This window comes from Clarias gariepinus, chromosome 2 (assembly GCF_024256425.1).
Source record: "Clarias gariepinus isolate MV-2021 ecotype Netherlands chromosome 2, CGAR_prim_01v2, whole genome shotgun sequence".
In the NCBI taxonomy this organism is placed as follows: domain Eukaryota; kingdom Metazoa; phylum Chordata; class Actinopteri; order Siluriformes; family Clariidae; genus Clarias; species Clarias gariepinus.
Genome location: NC_071101.1, coordinates 20,582,031 through 20,610,001, shown reverse-complemented (window position 1 = coordinate 20,610,001; position 27,971 = coordinate 20,582,031). Strand labels below are relative to the sequence as shown.

Sequence of the window (27,971 nt, the reverse complement as noted above, 5' to 3'; positions counted from 1 at the left end):
TCCTCCTGTAGCGGGATTGACTCGTGTTGATGAGCGGCTGTGTGAGCCACATACGAGCTGTCTGTGAGCGCGAGGCTGAGCCTGTTAGCCAATCCTGATGGGTGTGTGGGCGTAGCCTGGCGGAATACAGCTGGGAAAGGAAACATTTCGGTTAGGAGAGCGAGTGGTAAGGGGGAAGCGGAGTAACCGGTCGTTCGGATACTCGCTGATGTAAGGTAATGTAAAGTAATGGTGGCCGGTTGGCGTTGAGCTCAGATGGCGGTGTGTGCCAGGTTATGCGGGGTGGGACAGTCGCGGAGGTGCAGGCGGAGACAGAGACACGGCCAGCGCGAGCAGGAGAGCGACTCTGAGCTGGACATGGACGAGGAAGAGGAGGAAGAGAAGATCGTGGGTAAAGGCAAAGCGCGTGTCCTCAGCAGCGGTCCTAAAGGCCGTGGCGCAGTGTGCGGAGACGCTCCGGCCAGCCGTAGTACCGCGGGCTCTGAGGATGAAGAAGGAGGAGGAGGAGGAGGAGACACGGCCTGTGCTGCAGCAGCGCCTCCTCAGCCGCGATCTCTCCTGGATTTACCCCCAGAGCTGCTGGTGGAGATCTTCTCTTCTCTGCCCGGCACGGCGCTGCCCAGCCTGGCCCTGGTGTGCAAGAAATTCAGACAGATCCTCAGCACGGAGACGATATGGAGAAGACGCTGTGCAGAAGGTAAAAACCGCATACACAGATCTGTCTGTAGAGATCAAAGCTGAAACACTGACTGATCACTTCAATCACATTAATAAACAGTACACTGCTTTGATCCTGAGCTGACTGGCTGTTGCCCTCACTGGCCTATCTGTCTCAAGCAGTGTCAACAGTTTATATGTGTTTAATTTTATTTCGACAATCATAATGTGTTACAACTGCATACGGTTATTTATTACCTTTTGTATAAGACAACGTAAATTAAACATTAAGAGGAACCTTTGGTCGGAGTTGCCAGATCTGTGCATCAAATCCACTACAAAGGCTTGTAAGTCTAGCTCTATAATATACACACTGGCTGCTATCGGTAAACATATTATAATATTTCCAAACTTTCCTTACAAAACACAATCAAAAAAGTGGTAGTAATACCAACTTAATACAGTAGATATACAAATACAAAGATATACTGATCTTAAATACCTGTTTTTATCCCGGTCAGGGTGATGGTGGATCCAAAGGCCTAGAACATTGCACATGAGGGGAGAATACATGCCTAGATCTATTCCAACATTGTCATTCACACACATTCACGGTTGTTCACATCACAGGCAATGCATCATACTGGCATGTTTATGGGAGGTGATAGGAAACCTGAAAACCCAGAGGAAATCCTTGGGGGCAGGGGAAGAACATGCAGAACTCCACACACAGTAATGTTGTCAAATGCTAGAGTTGTAAGATAGCAAGGTGTAATACTGTGCCACTTTTAGACTGCATCTGTTATTTATAGTTTATAGCTTTTTATGCCATTTTACTATATTTGCAACCCTTTATTTCAATTCATACGGCTGTATAGTTATTTTACCTTTGGCTATGTTACATTTCATTCAAATCATAACCAGAGCCAACATTTATGGATAATAGGCAATGCAAATATTATTCACATAAAAAAAACAGCACACCAGCTTTCCCATTTGACTTGCAAAACATTTTTACAGAAAATAGCAGACCTGGCAACCCTACATCAGACATGTCCAGCTAATGGATATTTGCTGATATTGAGTCAGGGGACAAAAATATGTTCCTGAGCTTCTGTGTGTCACCCTTAACATGATGTAAGAATAGTCTGCAATCTGTGTCAGGAATGTAAGAATGACAGAAATTAAAAGGACATTTCTGCACATTCATTATACACCAATCAGCCATAACATTTAATGCTACATAACATAATCATTGATTATCAATTTATATACCAGTAAGTTAGTGATAGGATCAAGTGCACTCAAGGGTCACCGATTCTTGCGGAGATTAAAGACTGGCTCGCCTGGTCTGGTTCTACACAAGAGCCAAATGCAACACAACTTCCGGTCCAGGTCCGATCAGGCATCCATGGAAGGCGCCAAACGAACAAGTCCAATCCACAGAGGCCCTCCCCGAAATCCAAGCACCCAAATTTCCATTATTAACATCCTGGTGTCAGACACCACAGCACACTCCCCGAGGTATTATGGAGTCATGCCAAAGTGGCGAGAGTTGCCCAGGAGTGTAGGCACAAGGGGAGCTTTCCTAATACTTGGATATGTCAAATGCATAAAATTAATAAGTTCATGGTGACAGAGTTGAGCTAGCAGGAATTCAGGGAAAAGTAAGAATGAACAAATGTAAACAAAGCAATTATTGAATTATATTTTATAATTGGTCATATTAGGTGGGAGTGAGTAACCTTGAATTTCTGTTTACCTTTGTTGTGTAACTTGCTGGAAAACACTGAGTGGTCAAATTTGATCAAGTTAGATTTTTCTCTACACTCTATTTTACCTAGCTACCTAGGCATAAAAGGTTATTTTATGTGTATTAGCCTTGCAGGCATACAGAGCCATCGCTGATTTCAGTTAGATAGACGCATTGTGAGATTACAGTGGAGCAGCCAGGAGGTTTTCGGGTTGCACCTACTACTTAACTGTGACAGTCACACCGATGTGCACAATGTGTTTTTTTATTCTCATGGTCCTTTAATGTACTGCTGAGAAGATGACAGCGTTTTATTATATTCTCAGAGTCACAAACACACAGATCGAATACTACAATCCACCATTACTGCTAGGTCTAATTAGTCTTAGACCTTAGTCTTAGTCTTGCTCTGTGTGCATTATGGAGTTTGGAGTTTGAATGTGTGCGCAACCAGGTTGCAAAATTCACAAGTAGTTTGGATTAGCACTATAATCATGAATTTTTTCATGATTTGAATTACAAACTGTATGTATTAATCTTCACATATAAACCTATGAGTTTTATTTACCTGTTGTTAATCTCTTTTTCAGAGTTTGGCATGAAGGATGACTTGAGGAAGCTGGAGGTGGCGGGGATGTCCAGTCGGGAACTTTATGTCAAACGTAAGAATCCTTATATTGCCATGTATTGTATTTGAAGTCAAAGTCAGAACCCTTTAATTTGTGAGGTTTAAAATGCTGGTCTGCGTTAAGTTGCAAAATTAAGGAAATTAATTTCTTAACTGCCATGATTTACGTAAACAAACTCAGGAACCTTGTGAGGAAGGTAAGATCGTTTCCAGAGGTCAACCACAGTGTTATAGTTTGGTAGATGGATTAGTTGCTTTTTGTAAGCTTCTGTGATACAGCAGTGATTGTGACCGACAAACAATACACAGTTAGGGGTAGTACACTTCATTACACATTAACTGACTTTTTCATATATTTTTAATATAAAGTCAAAAGGTTAAGGATTTGTAGGTTTTGGTTAAACCCATCTTACTTGGAGTAATTAACCTGACCGTATGACTAAGTTTATATGATGCATCCACTCTGTAAGCGTCTTACTTCTTTTTGCATGATGTAAGCCTTCAGCATTGTCTAGACTATTTGGAGTTGCTTTCCACTTTCACTCGTCTCTTAATGGCCTTCTGCTGCACACTAATGCTGCAGGGCCACACCTAATGACCCCTAACTGCATCAACTGTCCTTGAGCTTGTATGATTAAGGCCTAGCTTATTTTTGTATTGTATTCTGTGGAGGATTTGCATTTAAGCATTTTCATACAAATGTGTTCAAGTCAAACCGGGATTTTTGATTGTGCAGAATAACAGAACACAGTTACGAAAAAAAGAAAAAAAAAACTTTTTTCTCTCTCTATATAATCCCCTGCTACACTAACGCACTTATCCCAGTGTTTTACTAGTGCATGGATACAATCAAGGCAGAAAGTACACTGGAGCCATGATCAGACTGCTTGTTTCATAGCTAAAATGCTGGCCTGCCCGGAATAACTTTAAGGGCCCGAACATGTGGAACAGTTGTCCGAAAGGCCAACAACATCAATCCCAACAATGCCAACAGGATGAGATATGGGAAAAAGTTTTACCAAAGTTTTTTTTCTTAAACGCTATATAGGGTATGCAATAACAAATTGCTCCAGTTACTTTGTCTGAGGTTCCAGTGCAGTAATATTCATAAAACATACGCCTTTTCTTTTGTTTACTAATCAGACCAGAATGGCAAATAGAAAATTGAAAAGTCTTTGATAAGTCCTTCTTTTTCCCTGATGAGCTAAATCATTTACATAATGAATGAGAATGGACCTACCACAAGCCCAAATCTATTTCCAATAAAAGAAGCTACAATGCTTGAGTCTTTGTTTTTTGTATTAATTAATGGAATCATGATGCATGTGCTGTATGTATATTGGCTCTGTTACAAAACTAAAACTTTTCTAGTTCGGTTTGGTGAAATATCTGAGCGCGCATTTTGATCACAGACTGACAGTCTGACATTGATGCCAACTAAAGGAAAATACTTTTCTTTTCCCAGTACAGAGTAACACCTTGTTTTGAAAAGTCTTGTCTGTTTTAATCACATATTTGCTACATACAGTATGTAAGGATAGATAATCATAACAAAAATAAAAAGCAATAAGAAATACATTTTCTCTTAAAATTCTCTTAATCGTGTACTAGAGAAGCATGTTTTATACAGTATACTGTGTGACATTTTGTGACGCAACACACAGACAGATAGACAGTGTGCAGCTTGAATCAGTGGTCCTCTTTTTGCCTCTTTTGTCCTCTTCTGCTGTCCACATTTGTCCACATGTCCAGGGGTGAACCCTAGGGTGAAGTCGGGGCGTTTTATGAAGCTCCTGCCCGACTATGAGCACATGGACTACCGGGACGTGTACACACACCGTATGTACTGCTAGGTGTGAGTGCTGAATGCGATGGTTCATCAGGATGCACTTTATTAGAAAGTCTTGTGTTTTCAAGGCTGCTGTTTGGGGATGTGTTTGCTGGACGGGTACAAGCCATGGGGAGAGGGCCCTTAAACCTAGTATGTGTCTTGCATGTGTGAGGAAATGACACACGCTGTCCCAAGAACCTAACCTGATGCAATGGTGTGAAGTGGTTCTTTTAGTATTAACTCCTGCTTGTATGAACACTATACTTGCTGAATGATTTTTAATGAATTAAAGGGGTGTTTCTATCATTTGGATAGAATCTCTAAACTACACATGTATACTGTCTCTGGACTACACATATATATGCAGCTACAGCACCATGCTTGAAAGCCCTGCAGTGATCGATTCTTTCTTTATTTCTTTATTTAATTTTTTTGCTGTTGCATGACATGTGGCACTCCTGTTTGTGAGCTCTATAAGTTTGTCTCTTGCTTTTGTGTTCTAGTGCTCTATCCATACCGATACATTTTGGGTCTCTGGCAGCCAGACATAGGCCCCTATGGAGGTCTGCTAAACGTAGTGGTAAGTCTCATCACGTCTCATGATGGCACTTAAAACCTAATCACCCAGCTCCTATTTTTACACTGTTGGTATCTCACTGTGAAATAATTTCACTCATGAGGCAGCTGTGTTCTGTAACTGGCTTGGCTAGGTGGATGGATTGTTTATCATTGGCTGGATGTATCTACCGCCCCATGATCCGCGCGTAGAAGATCCCATGCGGCGACGGCCCCTTTTCCGCATCCATATGTGGGAGCGTAACAAAGCCACTGTGGAGTGTATGTACGGCCACAAGGGACCTCACAAAGGGGACATTCAGGTTGGTTTACCTTATAATCAACAGAAAAGCAGTTTGTAATGTGCCCCTAAAAACAAAAAGTGGGTGTAGTGATGTGACTTTTTATGCTTGTGTTTTGCAGACAGTGAAAAAAGATGAGTTCTCGACCAAGTGCAACCAAACAGATCACCATCGAATGGCAGGGGGAAGACAAGAGGTATGGAAAGCAAAAAAAAAAAAAAATAATAATAATTTTTAATAAAAACCTACATAATATGTTGGTTTGAGTACCAGCTTCCAGAGGGTAGGATTTTAGGCCATGCAGAAAAAAATTCTATAAAATAATTATTTTGTGCATATATGTGTGTGTGTGTGTGCAGGAGTTCCGCACATGGTTGGAGGAGGAATGGGGACGGACGCTAGAGGATATTTTTCATGAGCACATGCAGGAGTTGATTCTTATGAAGTTTATCTACACCAGCCAATATGAGTAAGTCCATAGTTTAGTATTATTAGTTTAGTAAACTAAACTATCCACTGTATTATAACAATTAGCATTCAATTCTCAGTAGAACTTTGTATTTCTTTAACCCTTTTGGTATTTAAATTAAAATCTTGAGCAAGGCCCTTAACCTTTAACTGGCCAGATGTAATGAGAAAAAAATTTAAGTCACTCTGCATAAGGGCATCTGCCAAATGCTGTAAATATACTCTACTTACAGTCTATGTACCCTTAAGTTTGTCCACTTTTAGGTTGTATAATAGGTGTTCAAAAACTATTTTTTAGGATAAATGTTGCGGGCTAGTCTAGAAATTTTAAGCAAATTTTATTTATCGATTTTGTGACTTTATCATATTATGTGTTTACAGTAATTGCCTGACATATCGGCGGATCTACTTGCCCCCGTGCCTCCCTTCAGACCTACTGCAGCCGGGCCTCTTTAAAGGCACATACGGCAGCCATGGCCTGGAGATCATAATGCTGAGCTTCCATGGCTCTCGGGCCAAAGCCACCAAACTTACAGTAAGTCGGCTAGATTGATCACTGAGGTGGTGTGTTTACTCATTTACTCATCTCCTCACGTCTCCTTCTACCTATTCTTCTAGCTTCTTCTATCTTTTTTCTTATCTGATATCATCCTCCAGTGTAGAAGATCCCGATAGCAATAATGATCTTAACATTGCAATGTGGTAGAAGTATGCAGATGTATCTATGATAGTGTAATTTAAATCAGAATTGAATTGGGCACTATATAGTCTGCTATACTAATCACTGCTTGCTGCTCAGGGTGACCCTAATGTACCAGCGGGTCAGCTGACCTTAGACATAGACCTGAGTCGGCCAGTGCAGCTGCCTGACTTGGAGCACCAGCGAAACATTGAGGAGCTTTCTCGCTTGGTGATGGGGGTACATGAAGAGATTCAGAGGGGTGCCACAGGAATCGTCCCCCCCCAAGAGGGTACTTCAGCGGCAGAGGGCTCTGATGCTGCCTCTGGATCTGGAGCTGAGGATGCAGGGAGTGCTGGAGCTTCTAGCAGCCAGGATGAAACTAAGCCCTTTGTCCTGCCTTTAGGGGTAATGGCCCGTAATGAGGTGTACCCACGTTCATGTAAGAGATGGTAAGTAACATTATATGATTTGTTAGGCATTCATACAACTAATTAAGCCAAAATGTTGTTGTTTTAATGCCATAATTTGCTTATTACGTGATATAAAGTTATAAATCATAAAGCTGACTATCTAGCTGGGCCTCGCTTTTGTGAACTAACTGAAATGATACCACAATGACACAGTCTTACAGTAAATTTTAAATGTGTCAGTTTCTATGGAACAGGTCTGATAGCTGGTCATGGCTTCACGAGTCCCGAGCGCACCCCTGGCCTGTTTGTTCTTTTTGACGATGACCGCTTCGGGTTCATCTGGCTGGAGCTGAAGTCCTTTAGCCTGTACAGCCGCTTGACAGACAAGCTGAAACACGCTCAGGCCCCCAGCATGGAGCGCTTTGAGGCCATGCTTCGCAACATGCAGTCCTGGACATCCTGATGGGCAGCCTTTTCAGCCCTGTTCCTTATTTCAAACATACTAAAAAGAATCGGCAGTTCCAGACCTGCAGGGCCATTGCCTAACTCAAATTGTGCACTAATAAGCAATCCACCGACGAGTCAAGCTAGGTATGTTACACAAAAGCGTGTAATGAGATCGGAACTGCCCATTCCTGTGCTATATATGCTGAAACCCAGATTACATTCTCAGCCCCTCACATCCCCACACAACCTAAAGAAACCTCCCAGTAATCTCATTCATGCACAAGAGAAACCTGCCACACAGGTATGTTTGCAGCTGTAAGTTCATATAGGTTGTATTATACACTGATGCTTTCTTATCATCTTTTTAATTAATTTATTTTTGTAACCTGGAGCTGGTGATGAGGCGACATTTTACCCATATACTCGAGAACAAACTGAGTGTGCCTCTGCATCATTAGCATTAGCATTATTTTTCCCATGACTCGTCTTAAAAAATTGTAGCTTTCCGTAGTGGTAAAATTATTTAAGTTATAAGTGAATTTAAATTATAATAGCTTGTCGGCACAAGGATGGGTTTTTAGCTGTTCGGTTGATGGTACCTTTTAATTGTGGTATTACAATGACTATTGTTGTCTGATTTTTTTTCTTTTTAAAAGTCTGCACTGCTGTTTTTTCTTTGCTTTTGAGGTTTTGCATTCATTTAATTTAAATAATATTAACAAATAACTACCGTAGCCTGTGGTAAGCATTTAATTCATATTGAAGCCAAAAGCAAGCAGATTTACAGCATTTTCACTTATACAATTTGTAATTGTTCAGGCCCAGTGTGTGTGGTGTCACACATTTGTTTTTGTTTTTTTAGTTTTGCATTAGAGCTAAAAGGCTACTATAGCTTTCAAGAAGTGAGATCATTTTTTATTCATATTCTTTTATGAAATGCCCTTACTAAATGTACATATATCTAATCCTATTGCCAAGTGTGCCAGTGTATACTTGGGTATTTTATTTTTCCAAAAAACAAAACACTGTGATTTTATGGGGTTGAAAATCTTGGACAATCAATAGTTGTTTTTTTTTGTTTGTTTTTTGTATGATTTTACCCCAAAGTTGAAAAGTTCTAGTGAAAAAAGCTGTAGGTTCTGTGAATGACACTTAAGCATTATTTTCTAATGCAAAGACTAATTTAAATATGACATTATTTACAGTGCATCTAAAAAATTTAATATTGTATAAAAGTTGCTTTATAAATTTTAATTTAAAAAGTAAAACTCTTGTGTAGTTTAGATTCATCACATGTCAAGTAAAATATTTCAAGCCTTTTGTTGTTTTAATTCCAATGATTATGACTTGCAGCTTATGAAAACCAAGAATCCAATGTCTCAAAATATTTTAAATATTTCATATTAAGTATCTCCAGGTCTAGTTCAGAACACACATGGGGAAGACAGCTGACTTGACAGTTGGTGCAAGACAACTCCACAAGCAACAGCGATATCTGCAACCTTAATAAAATTGTCAGTCAAAGCCAATTGCAGAACTTGGGACAGCTTCATAAAAACGGGAAGTGGGCCAGGAGTCGGTGCATAAAGAGCCAGGGGACTGTGGTGCAATTGAGGCATTTCTAGTATTAAACCATTTCTGAACCAAAGACATCTTAAGTGTCTTACATGGGCTGAGAATAAAGGTCCTGGGCTGCTGCTCAGTGGTCCAAAGTTGGTGATCAAGTCTGTGAGCTGTGCTCAGATGTTAGAGCACGTTTTGCTTCTGTCTGGTGACAAGCTTTATGGAGATGCAGATTTCCATTTATAGTGCCAAAACTATCACCAACTGGTTTGCTGAACATGATATTACTGAGCTTGATTGACTAGACAACTCGCTTGACCCTAACCCCATAGAGAATTTGTGATCAGCACAGTTTGTAATTCACCAACACCTAAGCACACCCACTGAACCTAGTAAATGACAGATTATTTAAATCAGCTGTGTTTGAGAAGAAGAATCACCAAACTGTGTTGGACACTGGCCCTACAGGACTGGAATTGGAGACCCCTGGTCGAGAGGAACACCTGACCTAACAATACAGAAAACAACTGTAGCAACCTGGTCTTCAATAACGCCTCAGCCATGCCACAGGCTGATCACCTCAATGCCATGCAACATTGATGCAGTAATTTTGGTAAAGAAGCCCCAACTTAGTATTAAGTTCATAAATGAAGCCAATTCTTCACTGTCTTTGATTGATCATAGGAATTCTAATATTTTAAGATACTGGATTTTTTTCACGGGCTATGAGCCATAAACATCAACATTAAAACAAAAAAAATCCTTTAAATATTTCACTTAACGTGTAATGAATCTAGAATACATGAAGGTTTCAATTTTTGAATTGAATTATAAACAAAACTTTTCCAAAATATAAAATTTTGCAGATGTGCAGTGATTTAACAAAGTATTTTAAGCAAGTACATGAAGATTTGGTCATATAGGGTGTTTCTAATACAAGTCAGAATTACATTATTTATTTAGCTACATTAGCCTTGTAGCTCCAATGCAAAGTAGAATATAACACACGTGAACATATTTTGGCTGGTAACTGAGCTGCTTTTTGGGTAGATGGAACTGTAAATTTAATTTATTGAGGAAATATTTGTTTATTTCATTGTAAGTATATGAACTTTGTGCTGGATTCATAAAATCAACAGCATTTTAATCGTAAGTCGGTAATAAACCTGCACCTTTGGGATCTGGCTTATCTGAATGCAGCCGATTAGGTTTTATGGTAGCACTGTCTGGTTTTCTATTTGGCACATCTAATGGAAAGCATTTAACCTCGGTAATGTAATCTAAAGATTTAAGCAGCTACTGTATGAACGTGTATTGTAAACAATGTGCATGCACTAATGTACTAATGCATTTCTTTTACGTGGGTGAATTTACTCAATTGGCAAACTGAGGGTGTTTCCTTAATTTTATTTCTTTTTATCTCAGGTGCCACACTGAAGTATGTAACCCCTTAAATAATATATCTAAAATACATAAAAATGTCATACTAACTTAAACCATATACTGCAAGTAGTGAATGTTTTAATTGTAGTCTTCTGAAGTTAGGTTTGTTCTGTCAGGAAATGAAATGTGTTATTGAAAATTAGAAATGCGCATTTGTATGGCGGATTGGGCTTGCCTTAGCTTCCATTAATCAAAAATTCAGCCCTTGTCCTGCCTTCAGTGGATTCAGTCGGAAGATCCAGAGATTGAAGGTGGTCTGAGTGACTGACTGGTGCCACTTTCCTATATCTAGTCAGAAGATTTGTTTATGATCTTTAATAACATCTATATTGGCATGCTTTATAACGTTATATATTGGAGCATGGGAGATCTCCAAGGTATTTTTTCTCCAGCAGACTTTATTAACGCTTCCGTGTGTTTTAATGAGGTTTGATCACAAAGCTGTGCAGCAACTCCCCTCAAAGTGCTCTTTCCTAGACAGCAAAGGCATTGACCACAGACTAAATCTGTGTGTGTACTTTTGTATTCAACTGCAAAAAAATAATAATTATAATATAAAAGAAACTATATGTAAAGTGGATAAAAGTATTTAATTAATATATTTCAACTTTGTTTTTGGGTCATTGTAAACATAACTGCATATGTTAAGCATACCACCTGTTTGTTGTGTGACCACCACAACTGTTTCAAGTCGAGTATATTCATCAAATTAATTTTCAGAGAAACAAATGTCTCATGTAAACATCACATGACTTCAGGGAGCTTTGAAGCTTATATGTTCATCTCTTCCCAATAAATTAGAGTAAAATGTCATCCTGTCCGACTCTGAATTATTCTTCAGGTTAAGGGATTTTTTATTAGTTTACACTTTAGAGTTTCATCAGCTGATCAGTTTTACAAACCTACAGTATGATGCCAAGTGCAGGTCAGTAAACATTTTAAATAATGCCCCAAGTGACAGCTTTGGTCTGAAGCTAAGGAAGACAATCCCTTCTCAACAAATAATACATGCTTACATTTAGATCCCATATAAAATTTTAAATACCACATTGTATTTGTAATAGAATCATACACTTTACAGAACCCCTAAAAGATGGATTGTATAAAGAAACCACAGTATCCTCTACAGCTCAACATGTTCAGTGTTTGTCTGAGCTGCAGCCACCAACTCTGGAAGCTTCTCAGTCATAAAGATATAACGCTCCTTCTTCAGGTTCTTGCCAGGCTTTTGGTCTAGGCCAATGCCCAGGTACTCAGCTTCAGCTCCAAACTCAGGCCATGGTGTCAGGCCTGGTCCATTTGGAGACCTGCAAAATACACCCAGTAAAAATAACTACAATGATAATAGTAACAACAACAACAACAACAACAACAATAATAATAATAAATAGAAAATCTTTGAGCATTTCACTGACCCAGTGCGAGCAAAGTTTCCCCAGTATGCCATCACAGTCCTACACAGTTCATTTTCTTTCTTCGTTAATGAGGCTAAAACAATAAAACAAGCAAAATATAGTTAAAATTGTATTTTATTCATTACTTTAAGGATATATTTTTTCACAACTAAAAATAGGCTGTGTTAAGTAGAGAATTATGTTACGGTCTAAGGCAGAACGCATTTTAGTAATGTATACCGCTATTGTATATACAGTAATTAAAAATAGTAATAAAACAATTTCACACTTGCAGTTAAATGTCTATATAAGAAATTATATTTTCATGAAAAAAGATCTTTGTATTGAATTTTAACTTAGCAAAAAATAAAACTTTGTAGGAATTAAAACTAGAAATTATTAATTTGCCATGTTTTTATTTTAGATTTTCAAACAGCTTGATGTATGCAAATTGTTACAACTTTGTGAGAGAATTTTTGTAAAGTTTTCTTTTCATTCAATTGAAATAATTAACTTTTTACTTTCAAATGCATTTGTCTTTACCTTTCACTGAAGTATAATTTAAATAACTAGTATATTATTTTTTTTTAGATCTTTATTACCTCTATGCATAATAAATATATACTGTGTGTATATATAAACATGATATATCTCTTTACCACAAATCCTACTTAACATCAAATGTAATCTACAAGGATTATTAAATCTCAGATGTACCACAAAGGACTGCTTATGAGCGACTGACATGTGTAAACAAGTAGATCAAATTTCCGCCTTACTAGTTGCCTTGACGTGAGCGTTTCCAAAGCACAAACCAAAAACAAAGACAAGTTCATCTGTGTGATCAGCTCCAACAAAGCTGGGCCTGTTAGCCTGAAAAATGCTGGGTGCTTGCTGGAACTCATACAAATAAACTGGAGCACCACCAGCTGCAAGGTAAGAGTAAAATTTAGGACTCTTAAGTATTTAGTCAATTAATATACATTTAATAAGGAATTATATAATATGCTATTAGAAGAAAAGAATAAAAGATGATATGGTGTGATGCAAAATGACTGATGAAATGAATCAAACCATCAAATTGTATTTTTAAATTTAAAATGCTATGGTAGAAATTGATTTATAAAGACACGTATACAAAATAAATGCATTCTGCACCTTTATGGGCTTTAGCCAGAGTCAGAGTTGGAATGAGGAAGATCATATCTGCCATCAACTCTTTGTAGCCATCACGATTTTTAATTGGGTCAGCAGTAGAACCCAGGTACTCTTCTACCAGCAGTTCATTAATCCACTGAGGGTGTGTCTTGACAGGAAAGAAGGAAACAAAGCATTAGACTTTATACTTCATAGATAGATAGATAGAAATATATAGATGTAATGCTATGCATTAGTTCATTTATTATATTCTTACTTCAGAAGTGAAAGGAGTCATTGATGCAAGTATTTGTTCTTTATTCATTCCATCCATCCACCCAGAAGGTGCAAGGAACTGTGGGAAAATGACATTACTGTAACATCTTCACTGCACTGTTAAGTATTTTTTTTTTAAATATTCGCATACAAATGATGCCAAGATTAGAGCCCAGAGTGCACTTCATTGATGTACAGTACTCAAGAATTTTTTTTATATACATAGTAAACTTATTTCATAAGAAAGACTGAATACAGGGCAGTGACAAAAATATGTTAAGAAATATGCTAATGTGTATTTTACATCTGTACAATATATTCTGTAGGATTTACTCACATTTGGCATCAACCAACCAAACTCATCATTGGTCAGACCAGTCATGAGTGGTACTTTATGAAACTCCTGGTTCTGAAGGAGTTCCTCCACAGGCTTGGGAAGAAATGTCTTATCTACTGTCACTACAAACCGTTGAAACAAGGTCTGCAACAAGCATTTTAAGAAGTAGCTTTTTATTTATAAACATTGTAAATCCACTCAGAGAAAATATTTTGTGTATTTTATTTCTTCTACTTATTTTTTTTCTCTCCATATTGCTCACCTCTTTTGAAAGTGCTATCGCATCCTCAGTCGACCACCGCTTGATGCACTGAGCAATTTTTTGTGTGCTACTTATGTCACAACCCGACCTGTTAGCCAGTAGCTACAATGATACAGAAATAAATGTTAGTAAATGCCAGAATGATAGCATAGACTATATAAAGGAAAAAGAACACCAGTTAACCTGGGCTACTGGTAAAGGATTCCCCACAATGCCTTTCATTGTGGCAGTGCCACTTTCTGCAATGGCACGATGGAACAATCCAGTAGACAATGGAGAGAGAAGCTTCAACACAAACAGATAAACATTAAGCATCCAATTTAACTTAAACATAGTTACTTCTCAACAATTTGAATTTAACATTAAGCAAATGTGCTGAATAACAGAAAAAATCCTTTTTTTTTTATTTTTACATAAATTTTTTGCCGCAGTTGCTAAAGATAAAACATACCTGGGTAGGCTCACTATACCATCCTTTATTCTAATTCAACAATTTCAAATAACTTTAAATATTTGACAGAAAGAGGCTTTAAACAAAGCGCATGTAAACATCGGCTCCTCACCAAAAAGGACACACTGGCTCCTCCTGCAGATTCCCCAAAGATGGTGACTGAGCCAGGATCACCTCCAAAGCTGTGGATGTTCTCCTGAACCCACTGAAGAGCTGCCACCTGATCCAGAAGCCCGTAGTTTCCCGGTGCGTGTTCATCTCCTGTGCTAAAACAGAATAACACAGAATGTACACAGACAGCAGACATATGGATATGAGAAATGGCATCATGCATGTTGCTTATTGAACTGTAATAAATTGGTTGTCCTGTCAGTAACAAGTTTTAATACCATAATATCATGTAATGATGACAAATATTTTTCTAACTATAACATTTCGAACAGATATTACATAAATGCTGCTTTGCAGTACTGTCATGCAATAGGTCCAAAGCATTATTCATTTCAAGCTTAGAACTATAATTTAAAAACTTAAATTATAATTTAAAAATAATAAATGAGCTAAGCCTTGTGCCCCTAAAATGCAGCCCACCAGGCATAGGTACTTTTAACAGAGGAGTAAGCTGGAGGCTTTTTTCGGTAACTGCATTTCACCTGTATTGTGTGGAGCAGTTACTTTACTATTTCTGCCTCACAGACGTACCTAAAGAAGCCGAATAGACCCAGTCTGTACTGAATTAGGACAACAACTACATTCTGGTAGGCAGACAAAACAGATCCATCGTACGTTGATGCAGAACCAATGCTTAGTCCTCCACCATGAATCCAAACCATGACCTAAAGCACACAGATGATAAGAGTTTTTGTTAATGCAACCATGACTACACACATATCGCCAGCTGTTCATAGTTTAAAGGTTCTTACTCAATCATTTATTATACTCAGGCTTATCTGGAACAGGCTAGAGTGTTTTAATTATAAACCCATTTTACTTTTAATTATGTAAAAGGTAAACAGTGGTTAATGACTTACAGGTAGTTTGGTATTTTCTCCAGGTTTTGCTGGAGTGTAGATGTTGAGGTACAGGCAGTCTTCTGACACTTCAGGAACTTCCGTATTGAGTGTTTCATTGGCGAAGAGATCAATAGTAGCTTTCCTGTTTTGTATACACCTGAAAACATTAATAGCATCAATATCAAAAAAATCCATACAGCACTACATTTACAACATGTGAATGAAATGTACAATGTAAACATTTTGACCAAATATAACTTGCCAAAGGGCTCCATAAAGCATGCCAAAGAAACTGTGATTACTTTTTAAATGTAGTTATAGTGTTAGAGTAATTAGTATCAAAATTAATGTTTCTGTTTTTATTCTGTTGACTGTTCACTTGAATTAAATGAGTTTAATCCAACTTTAATTACTATATAAATAATGTCCTTACTTGCTTCGTAAGTGAAAAAAAAAAAAAAACTGCCATTATACCTGTTACAAATTCAGCCCCTATGATTCCCTCCGATCACCACCAGAGGGAACCATCACCAGAGTACTAGTTTCAATTTGGACTCCATTACCCACAACCCTGTACCAGCAAAGGTGATCATCACTTACAGATTTAAAGAGCACGCTCACACTCACTACCTTGCAAAGTCTTGTTTTGCTGCTGCTGACATTTTTAAGCATTTACGTCTTTCCACTTACGCCTCCTGCCTTTCGACACACGCTTTGTCTATTGAATTTGCTCTATTGGACCGCTGCCTGCCACAACTTTCTTGCCTGGACTTTGATTCTGATTCTGGTTTGTCTACACTGTTCTTATCGCTCCGGTTTAACCCTGATCTGTTTGTTTATGAGTTTGTTTCCAATAAAGTTGCATATGGATCCCATTCACGCTGACTCCGCGTCATAGAAGACTTTACTATCTACCGATTCAGCAACTGTGTATTAGCTCACAACGGAACTGTCTGCCCAAGCATCCGTGCTGGCGACCCACCAGCTACAACTCAACTGCCTCACCACCCTCACTGAGGAACTGGTTAAAACGCTGCAAGCACTCCATCCACTGAGTCATACATCTTTCATCTTAGCCCGCCAACTCACACCACAGTAATCCCCTCTACCACTACAAGTCCATGGCTGGCATTCCCAGATAGGTTTGACGGAACACATTCTAAGTGTAAGGACTTTTTTTTTACAATCCTCTATGTTTGTTAATCAACAACCTACCCTGTACCCTACTGACACCAACCGCATAGCTTTTGTGTGATCGTTATTGTCCGGCAGAACACTCAACTGGGCCACAGTGGTGTGGAGTAAGGATCGTGTCGTGTTTCCTTTTTTCGCTGGCTTCCTACAAAACTTCAGAGACTTCTTTGACCATCTAGCGGATGGCAAGAAGGTTGGGGAGCAACTACTTCAGCTGCGACAGGGCAAGAAACCCGCAACCACTCCCCGTTTCAATGAGCCTACAACAACCGGAAAACTAATCCATGCAAGTCACCCACATCAGCTCGGAGCAGAGGGAACGGCAAATTCAGAAAAACCTCTTTCTCTACTGTGGTCTACCCGGGCACATGAGATCATCCTACAACACACGCCCTCCTCGCAAATCTGCTGCAGTGAGTTCAAGTTCTCATTTACATGCTTGTATTAAAATTCCAGTAATACTAAGGTTCAAGAGTAAGAGTGTTCATACCACAGCTCTAGTTGATTCCAGTGCTGCCGAAAATGTCATTGACCATGACTTTGCCAGAACTTATGCCATCCCTCATGTACCGTGTGGCTCACTTGAAATTGGCAGCAGTAGATGGGCGCCCTCTGGGGCTCCATGCAGATTTAACACACCACTGATGATCTCACTCTGTGCTCCGGGGCTCTCCTCACAGAGGCCATTCGCCTGTTTGTCCCAAACCCTGATCATCTTGGTTAACCCGGTAATTTCCTGGACTGAGAAACAGATCCTGCGATGGTCAGAATCCTGCCTCACTCACATTCCACCTAAAGCGGAGGGCAACAGAACTAGTGTCACATCACCCGACCTCACTAAATTACCCAAGGAATATCGGGACTTTGCTGAAGCCTTCAGCAAGGCCAAGGCATCACAACTTCCTCCTCATCGCTCCACCGACTGTGCCATTGGCCTGCTGCCAGGCTCTCATCCACCCAGAGATCGTGTATTTCCCCTTTCCCAACCAGGATCCGACGCCATGAAGGCCTACATAGAGGAGGAGCTGAGAAAAGGCTCGGCTGCCTTCTTCTTTTGGCCACTGTTGGGCCCTTGAGCAAGGCTCTTAACCCTCAATTGCTCAAATGTGTAATGAGATAAAAAAAATTAAGTCGCTTTGGATAAGAGTATCTGCCAAATGCCTAAATGTAAAATGTAAATGTAATAGACCGCCTGAGTTTCAGGCCCTCATTAATGACAGCTTAAGGGACACGCTTAACCGCTGGGTCATTGTCTACATTGATGATATTCTTATCTATTTAGACTCCTTCCAAAATCATGTGGATCATGTCCGGGCAGTCCTTCACTGTCTCATGCGGCATCGACTATATGCAAAATTAGAGAAATGTGAGTTTCACCAGACCAAAATATCGTTCCTGGGCTACATCATCAGTCTGGAGGAGTCGCCATGGAAGACTCCAAAGTAAGTGCTGTTGTTAACTGGCCTTAGCCGACCACGATCAAGGAACTTCAGCGCTTTCTAGAATTCACCAACTTCTACCACCGCTTCATCTGCAACTTCAGTTCTATTTCCGCACTCTTAACATCAATGATCAAGGGGGGTAAACAGCGACTGTCCTGGACATCGCCAGTCATCACAGCGTTCCGAGAACTCAAGAACAGGTTCACTTTGGCTCCCATCCTACATCACCCTGACTCAGAACTGGAGTTCATAGTGAAGGTGGACGCCTCGAACATGGGCATTGGCGCGGTACTATTACAAAGACAGGGCAACCCTCCTAAAATGTATTCCTGTGCCTTTTTTCTCACAAACTCACCACCACTGAACAGAACTATGATGTTGGCAACCGGGAGTTACTCACCATAAAGGCCGCCTTTGAGAGGTAGTGCCATTGGTTGGAGGGGGCAAAACACCTGTTTACCATACTCACGGACCACCGCAACCTAGAGTACCTTCGGTCAGCCAAACGGCTCAACCACAGGCAGGCCAGGTGGGCTGTTTTTCACTCGGTCCAACTTCACAGTCACCTACCATCCAGGCTCCCAGAACACTAAAGCCGATGCTTTATCATGCCCCCCTGAGTCACGCGCATCTCCTTCTACCGATGAACCCATTCTCTCCCAGCATCATTGTGGCTCCTGTACAGTAGGACATCACAACAGAAATTTCAGAGGCCCATCATACTGATCCCCCACCAGCTGAATGTCCACCTAACCGCACGACTCCTTCAGTTGGTCCATTCCACACCCAGTTCTGTCACCCTGGCATTACTGCAACCACTTAACTCCTTGCCAACCACTACTGGTGGCCCTCACTTCAGACCAACACCATCTCCTTTGTTAGAGATTGTTCCCTTTGTAACACCTCCAAATCTATTTACCAACTTCCTGCCAGCCTTCTTTAACCGCTGCCCACAACTTGACGTCCCTGGTCTCATATTTCCATTGACTTTGTCACATATCTGCCACCTTTCTCAGGGCATACCACAATCCTCACAGTCATCGACCGCTTCTCAAAGGCCTGTCGCTTCATTCCCCTACCTAAGTTACTTTCTGCATTCGAAACGGCTGAGGCATTGTGCAACCAGGTATTCCTCCCCGAGGATATCCTCTCTGACCGCAGTCCCCAATTTACCTCCCGAGTCTGGGCCGTATTCTGTAAACTACCAAGTATTAATATCAGCCTTACCTCTGGATATTATCCGCAAACCAACGGCCAAGAGGAAAGATTAAGATCAAAACCTTACCTGATTTCTCAGATCATACTGCCAACAGAACCAGAAACAGTGGAGCCGTTACCTTCTTTGGGCCGAATACGTTCAGAATTCTCTCCGTAACCCCTTAACCAATCTCACTCCATTCCAATGCATCCTGGGATTTCAGCCACCACTCTTCCCCTTGTCTGCCTCTGTCACGAATTTAGCCCCTGTGATTCACCACCAGAGGGAACGATCACCGGAGTACTAGTTTCAATTTGGACTCCATTACCCACAACCCCGTGCCTGGGGCTGATCACCAGCACAGGCTACTCACTGATTTTAAAGAGCACGCTCACACCCACCACCTCGCAACTCCTTGTTTTGCTGCTGCTGACATTTCAGAGCGTTTATTCCTGTTAGAGCTCTTGTTGCCAACCCGATTGTCTTTGTACTCTGTCTGCCTGCCTCCTGCTTTTCAACCCATGCTTTGTCTATTGGGTTTGCTTGAACCGTCGCCTGCCACGACTTTCTTGCCTGGACTTTTTTCTGATTCTGGTTTGTCTACACTGTTGTTAACGCTCTGGTTTGACCCTGATCTGTTTGTTTATGAGTTTGTTTCCAATAAAGTTGCATGTGAGTGTGTGCGGACGCACAGAGAGAGCTGATTGGCCGAGCTCTCTCAGGGGGGAGGGATGAGAGGTACTTGTGCTCCCACATTAGTCACGGCTCTACAGCCAATCAGGGGCGTCTGTGAGCTCGCGCACACGGAAGGAGCGGCTAGCGCTTTCCTCCGAGTGTGTTACTCCGCCCCTAACGGTGCGTGAGCGAGCAGTTCGAAAAGATGCGGTCGGCTCGCGTCACGTGGTTCGGAGGAAACACGGGATAGCTTTCGTCCTCCCGACTGAGTGGTTGTAGTAGCCTTGATGTGTGTGGGAGCCTCCTAGTGACGGGGAGTAATTGGCCACGACTAGATTGGGGAGAAAATCGGGGAAAAAAGAATTGGACAGGACTAAAATTTATGAAAAATATAAAAAAAAATAAAAAAAAGTTGCATGTGGATCCCATTTACACTGACGCTGCGTCACAATAACACACAGTTAAATAATATTCAGCAATTTTATCTGTACTTATACACGGGTTATTCAAAAATTATCTGCACTCTGGCTGTAGAAATTATTTAAGTTTACTTTTAGAAAAGACAACTACATAATTTTTGGACATACAGTAACATCTGTCATCAAGCTTTTGCATTCCCTAATACAATTTTTAGGCTGAGCTAACTCTGCAGAACAAGTGTTCTAACAATCTTTAGCTGCAGCACTTTTTATGTCAAAGGCGGCTATAAAGCTCTAGCTGTTCACCTTTCACCATGGTTTATTCTTCTCACGTTTTGGCTACATACTATAATTAAGAATTTAAAACTACTTTTTAATTCCCTGTTGATTACACTATTTGTTGGTCCTTGCACCTATAACTGCACCACAATCATGCTGATATTGCTGAACTACTTTGTCTTGTGTGGTAATGTTAACATCCCTTTTTTATTTCTGGTTCCTCTCTGCATTACAGCACTCTGGTTAGCTATAGCAGTTTTCAATGTGCTTTAGAATTAAAGTCAACTGAATTTAAAAAAGTCTTACATGTATGGCTGCTTTGTAGCATCTTTTATTCCTTGCCATTGTTCTGCAGGTTGGGGTGCAGTAAATCTTAAAGGTCCCACTGGTGGCTTTGCAAATGGTACACCCAGATAACTGTAAACAACTGTGTCCTTCCCTATAGCCGTCACACGCTCACCTTTTAGAGTTCCATATTTGATCTGCACAATTGGATCTGGTAAAAATGTAGAAAGTATAATAAAGTAACAAATCTTTAAAAAAAAAAAAAAAGCTGTTGAGATAGAACAGTAAAACTGTTGCTTTAAAATGCTGCTTTACCATCTTTTGTCTCATGCTTTAATCGTGGCAGAGTTTGGGTTATAAATGCATAGTGCTTTCTCTCCAAGTTCTTTCCAGGCTTCTGCTCCAGGCCAATGCTCAGATACTCAGCTTCAGCACCAAACTCTGGCCATGGGGTCAGGCCTGGTCCGTTTGGAGACCTGTCCATGATCAGATACATAAAAACTGGTTAAGTATTAACTGCATCATTAGGACAGCAGGTTATTTTTCCCAGAAATTTTGTGAACAAAGAATGCAAGTTTATATTGTAATGAACATTTAAACAACAAAAAATATAATAAAAACAAACCAATAAGGGCATTACTTCAGCAATGTGAAATAGAAACAGTCCCCTTTTAAACAAGATTAAGGGACAAGGTTTTTACCCACCCAGTGCGAGCAAAGTTTCCCCAGTAGGCCATTATAGTTCTACACAGTTCATCCTCTTCTTCTGTAAACTGACCTGACCGAGAGAAAAGAGATTTAAGATTTTTTAGGTCTTTCTAAATGCATTAATTTGTAGTTATAAAAATTAAAATTTTCAATTTACCATTTGGCTTAAGGTGACCATTTGCAAAACATCCACCAAAAACAAAGAGGAATTCATCCCCGTGGTCACTTCCTACAAAGCTTAGCCTTTTTTTCTGGTGCTCGTTGAAAGTGTGCTGGAATTCATACATGTAAACTGGTGCTCCAGAATCTATGATTAAAAATATAAATAATATAAATCTTTATTAGATAAATAAAAAAAAATTATACACAATCATTACAAACTGATAATGAATGCATTTTACCTTTGTGGTGTTTTGCTACTTTAAGAGCAGGTATGTTAAACCAAAAGTCGCCACATATCTCTCTTAAAGCATCTCGGACTTTAATCCGATCGTGCGTGGTGCCCAGGTACTCATTCGCCACTATTTCATAAAGCCATTTACCACCAAGCTGAAGGAAATACATAAACAGAGAAATTGATACGTGTAGTATTTGGAGAAAAGGACATGTAAAGCTGAGTTCAACCATTTGTTCAACCACAATAGTTTCTAGATGAGGACAAATAATATTTATTTCATAAATTTATTTAAAAACATTTAAAGCTCAATGCAACAAACTGGTCACCAAATGTTATAAATAAAATGTGTGATCTGCAAAAAGGCAGGACCCAAAACCAGATTAAAAAATATTTTGTAAAAGAAGAGTCTAAAGCTGCTTAGAAGACTTTGAACTGTTATAAAGGCCAATGTACTTTTAAGAGATAAAATATATACAGTATATATATATATATATATATATATATATATATATATATATATATATATATATAAAATAATTAAATTTATATATAAAAATGTAAAAAAAAATTATATATATATATATATATATATATATATATATATATATATATATATATATATATATATATACTGAACAAAAATATAAACGCAACACTTTTGTTTTTGCTCCTATTTTTAATGAGAAGAACTCAAAGATCTGAAATGTTTTCTACATAAACAAAATAAACATATCTCTCAAATATTGTTCACAAATCTGTCAAAATCCGTTTCGATGAAGAACTGGAGTCAAGTCGAGACCCCAATGAGGACGACGAGCATGCAGATAAGCTTCCCTGAGACTGTTTCTGACAGTTTGTGCAGAAATTCTTTGGTTATGCACTCCGATTGTTTCAGCAGCTGTCCGAGTGGCTGGTCTCAGACGATCATGGAGGTGAACATGCTGAATGTGGAGGACCTGGGCTAGTGTGGTTACACGTCGTCTGCAGTTGTGAGGCTGGTTGGATGTACTGCCAAATCCTCTGAAACATCTTTGGAGACGGCTTATGGTAGAGAAATGAACATTCAATGCACGAGCAACAGCTCTGGTGGACATTTCTGCTGTCAGCATGCCAATTGCACGCTCCCTCAAAACTTGCGACATCTGTGGCATTGTGCTGTGTGATTCAACTGAACCTTTCAAAGTAGCCTTTTACAGGTGGCCAGTCTAAGGCACACCTGTGCAATAATCATGCTGTCTAATCAGCATCTTGATATGGCACACCTGTGAGGTGGGATGGATTATCTCGGCAAAGGAGAAGTGCTCACTATCACAGATTTTGACAAATTTGTGAACAATATTTGAGAGATATGGTTATTTTGTGTATGTAGAAAATGTTTCAGATCTTTGAGTTCATCTCATAAAAATTAATATATATATATATAAATAAAAAATTTTGTTAACCATAACAGTAAAGAAATACTTGTGATTTTGAACAAACCAAGCAGCCTGTAAAGTCTATAAACAGCTATTTTAATATATATTTGTCTTTGTTGGTTTGGACTTAGGGTATGCAAACTTTCACACTTAGGTATATTTTGATATATACCTGCATAGTCCACAATAGTTTAGTTTTTAGGATGCTTTCTACATGAGTAACAGAATACGTTTGGAGTGTTTACTTACATCAGGATACATCAAAATCTTAGGCAGTAATGACGAAACTTGCTCTCTGTCCACTCCTTCGGTCCATCCTTGAGGAACAAGGAACTGTAGGATACATTTTTAGTTTACTGATGTGATGATGTAATTGTACAATCTAAAATTTCTATATTTTATAATTGCACAAAAGGTATAGTTATAGAAATTCATATTTGCTATTATCTTGTCCTGCCCCTAAAAATACAAAAGTAATGTTAGGGATAATTAATTTATTTTGATTAGATTTGGTTATCTGATAAGCTGTAACAATTTAATAATTAAATTGTAATTTGTTTGTTTGTTTGTAGGTTTTATTATCATTTTTAAAATTATTTTGATTTGTTTTCCTGATATGTGATATATCTTTTAATTGCGTTGGTAAAATTTTGGGGAAAAAATGCACATGGGCACTGTCATGCTGGAACAGGTCTGGGTTGTTTAGATCCAGTGAAGAGAAATCTTTAAGCGACATCATTAAATGCTAACTCTGTGACAACGGTTTGTTAAGATTCAAGATTCAAAGAAGGTAATTAATCTCAGAGGGAAATTCCTTAAAGTACATAAAGGACCACATAGATAGGCAGGTAAATAGGTAAATAGATACGCAATATTTATAAAATAAAAGATTAATAGATATATAAATGAATGACCTAATGAAAAACTTACATTAAGAAGAATAAAACCTCCTTCATCATTATTCACCCCAGTAATAAACGGCACTTTGCTGAACTCTTTGTTCTGTAGAAGTTCATCCACAGATTTAGAAAGGAATCGTCCATCCTTTGTTACTTTAAAATGGAACTCCTCCTAACAACAGACAATGACATTGTAATTAATGCCACCAAGCAAAAGTTAAACTATGAAAAATTTCTTTCATTTTCCAGCAGTTTATCCAAGACATACCTTTTGGTTCACTGACAAATAATCCTCCTGTGACAACTGCATAATACAATCAACAATCTGCTTTGTGCTTGAAGTGTCACAGCCAAACGCTTTAGCCACAGGCTAAGGAGAAAGGCAATGATATAGTTAGTTAACAGTTATAGTTATAGTTGTTAGATCCAAAACAAATATCAATTTAAATACTTTATAAAATACAAATATATGAAACAATATACATAATATGCTACAGCAAGTTGCAGTGGTAAATATTATGCACCAGGCTGTGCTATGCATTAAAAAATATATGTTCTAGATTTTATTACAAATACTTGTACACATACATGTAACAGATTTCATAAGCAGTTGATTTTGTGTTTATTACATTATGTATCCTGATGACTATTATGTCACATTTGAATTGCATTATTGTATGATTTTTATGATTTGTATTAGGAAAATAATGAGCGGCCAGGAGAAAGTTCTTTACCTGAGCTACTGATAATGGACTGTCTGTAAAGAAAGGATCTATTGCAGCAGTACCACTCTCTGCTATAGCATAACGAAAAAGTCCAGCAGACAAAGGTGACAATATCTGTTTAAGCAGAGGAAATTAAACTTTTTGCATTTTCTTTTGTATTAGAAATTATTTTTAAATGGTGTTTCACTGCATGTCCTGAAGTGTGGCCACTCAGAATGTTTAGCATCCCTACATGGTAGGACACACTGGATCCTCCTGCAGACTGTCCAAAGATCGTGACTAATCCAGGATCACCTCCAAAACTGTGGATGTTCTCCTGAACCCACTGAAGAGCCGCCACTTGATCCAGGAGGCCATAATTTCCTGGTGCGTGTTCATCCCCTGTGCTATGATTAGGGTTAAAACAAATTAAATTATGTTCAGAATGGAGAGAGAGATGATTCAAGCTTTTCAAAATATTGTATAAAATTTTTTTTGGTTTCATTTCGTGTTACTGTCACTATTTCAATGATGTGCTTAAGTAAGTGATAGTACTGTAGTTGTTTTTAGTAACAGTTATAGTATTGCAGATATAGAGCATAACAGCACTGGGAGTTTTGTATATAAAGTGCATGATTGAAGAGTTGAAGAGTTGTGTTTACCTGAAAAATCCAAATAATCCAAGCCTGTACTGGATTAGTACTACAACAACGTTTTGATAGGCTGCCAGTGCATGTCCGTCAAACATGTAAGCCGAGCCTACGGAGAAGCCTCCACCATGGATCCAAACCATAACCTGTGGCATACCACCATAGCAAAGCTTTTTGGCATGCAGTCTATGCATCCACACAATCTATGCATAATTATCAATATTAAAGAAGAAACAGATTCAATGAAAACAGGTTGATTTGCTCTCTGTTCACTTCTGAGCGATCCCTTCTGATCACTCAAAGCTTCTTTCTCAAAGCATTCCATTTCTAAATTTAGTATTTTGGCATATCCTTGTGACCACCTACCAGCCATAAGTTACCTCCAAGTGCGGTAGCAAAAGCCGGCCAAAAGAACCCTCTATAAATCTCACTAGCATATTAAATAAAAAAAGTTTGCATGTCTAGTCAGTCTGGAGAGTTTAGAACAATGGGAAAACAAGATATAATGCACCCTGGATAACAGCAACTGCAAAACCTGTTAACTTAAAAACTGACTTACAGGTAGCTTGGCATCTTTATTTGGTTTAGCAGGCGTGTAAATGTTGAGGTAAAGGCAGTCCTCTGACACTTGAGGAACGTCCACGGTCATGGAATGACTATTACTTATAAATGATACAGTCAGCTCCCTGTTTTGCATACACCTGAAGGAAATAGCATCAAAGAAAGAAACGGCATAAAAAAAGTGACCAGAGCAGTCTCATTTATTTTAACAAGTTATGCTTCTTTGGATTACAGTTCTGACCAAATCTTATCTTATCAACATAAGAACTACTTACATGAACTTTACAAGACCTATTTATTTTAACATTCAGTCTTAGTGCTGTCATCTGCTCATATCGCCTTACATGTATGGCTGTTTGGTGGCGTCTCTCACTCCTTGCCATTGTTCTGCAGGTTGTGGGGCGGACAGTCTCAAAGGGCCCACAGGTGGCTTGGCAAACGGCACGCCCAGGTAGCTGTGGACGATCGTGTCCTTTCCTTTAGCTCTCATGAACTCACCTTTTAGAGCCCCATATTTCGTGTGCACAATTGGACCTGTTAAAAAAATTTAAAACATGCATGACATGTCCTGTTTCTCCACTACCTCAACACCACAAAGTATTATGTTATGTTGTGTTGGTCGCACTGTCACTTTGTTGCTCTTGTTTGCACGTTTGCACGTGCACTTTATGTTGTTAGTTTTTATAAAAAACGTAGATAGTCTTCCTCTCTGGGTTAGCTAGATAGTTTTTGTTAATTTATGTTGTTAATTTATGTTGTCGGGTCAATCTGTCTTGTCTTCACTAGCCAGCTAACTATGCCTCTTAGTAAGCTAGTTTAGTTTTTCTGGTAATTTATGTTGTACATTTTTTGTTGCATGTAGGACCTTGGTCCTGGAGGAACGTTGTTTCGTTTCACTGTATATGGTTGAAGTGACAATAAAGCCTACTTGAACTTGAACAATGCAAAGAACCAAAGAAAACTAATACAACTTATAATATACTTATACTGGGAAGTAAGTTACAACAAGAGAATAATTTACAGTTCAAATAAGTTTCATTTTAAATATAGAATTTATGAACTCATGAAGGCATCACCTTGCTTTAGTCCTGGTAAAATAAATGGTTTATAAGGGTTTAAAGGGTTTTCTTACCATCGTCGGCTGTGGCTGAGATTACAGTATTAACGCCTAATAGACTGAAGAGAATCACAGTGAATGTCCACATACTGTAGCTGCAGGTTCAGCTTCAGCTCTCGGACTGACCTCAGATAAACAGCTGTTATATAACCCTGTGCTGTGGGAGCGAAGTTCCATATGTCGCAACACTTATACGGCTGTCTGTAACGTTTCGGTAGGTAAAAAGTTATTCATCAGACACACATTCTTCGCTGAACTCTCTCTATTAGTAATGGGTCATTTTTATGTCCTGTCTGGGGCGTCCTTGTGGGTTTTATAAATTTACGAATATGTCCGGTTTTTCATAGGACCATTACACGTGTACATAAGTTAACTGGCGTTTTGCACACAATACTAGGCTACTACTTTTTTGTGCGACG

General features: G+C 39.0%; 2 protein-coding genes across 3 annotated transcripts; one reads left to right on the top strand and one right to left on the bottom strand.

Annotated features, from left to right (window-relative positions):
- The first annotated feature begins 109 nt into the window (after positions 1-109).
- On the top strand, positions 110-11,550 carry fbxo31 (F-box protein 31). 2 transcript variants are annotated; one of them, XM_053489576.1, is made up of 10 exons: positions 110-697; positions 3,001-3,072; positions 4,791-4,877; positions 5,373-5,449; positions 5,580-5,747; positions 5,848-5,922; positions 6,086-6,195; positions 6,576-6,729; positions 6,994-7,325; positions 7,527-11,550. In XM_053489576.1, exons 1-10 carry the CDS (start codon positions 256-258, stop codon positions 7,747-7,749), a joined length of 1,740 nt encoding a protein of 579 aa, XP_053345551.1. In that variant the 5' UTR covers positions 110-255; the 3' UTR covers positions 7,750-11,550. The 2 variants fall into 2 exon arrangements, with proteins under 2 accessions (XP_053345551.1, XP_053345552.1); XM_053489577.1 differs by lacking the exon at positions 4,791-4,877 and having other exon boundaries at positions 112-697.
- On the bottom strand, positions 11,424-27,683 carry LOC128515450 (liver carboxylesterase-like). Its single transcript, XM_053489573.1, has 25 exons — positions 27,568-27,683; positions 26,780-26,969; positions 26,434-26,575; positions 25,887-26,020; positions 25,478-25,631; positions 25,255-25,359; positions 24,789-24,890; positions 24,552-24,692; positions 23,871-23,954; positions 22,211-22,358; positions 21,967-22,116; positions 21,807-21,879; positions 21,417-21,577; positions 21,123-21,312; positions 15,628-15,766; positions 15,299-15,432; positions 14,709-14,862; positions 14,329-14,430; positions 14,146-14,247; positions 13,884-14,027; positions 13,548-13,625; positions 13,292-13,439; positions 12,913-13,062; positions 12,155-12,227; positions 11,424-12,046 (listed from the first exon to the last, which is right to left on the bottom strand). The coding sequence occupies exons 1-25, from the start codon at positions 27,638-27,640 to the stop codon at positions 11,863-11,865; spliced, it is 3,255 nt and encodes a 1,084-aa protein (XP_053345548.1). The 5' UTR covers positions 27,641-27,683; the 3' UTR covers positions 11,424-11,862.
- Between the last annotated feature and the right edge of the window lie 288 nt (positions 27,684-27,971).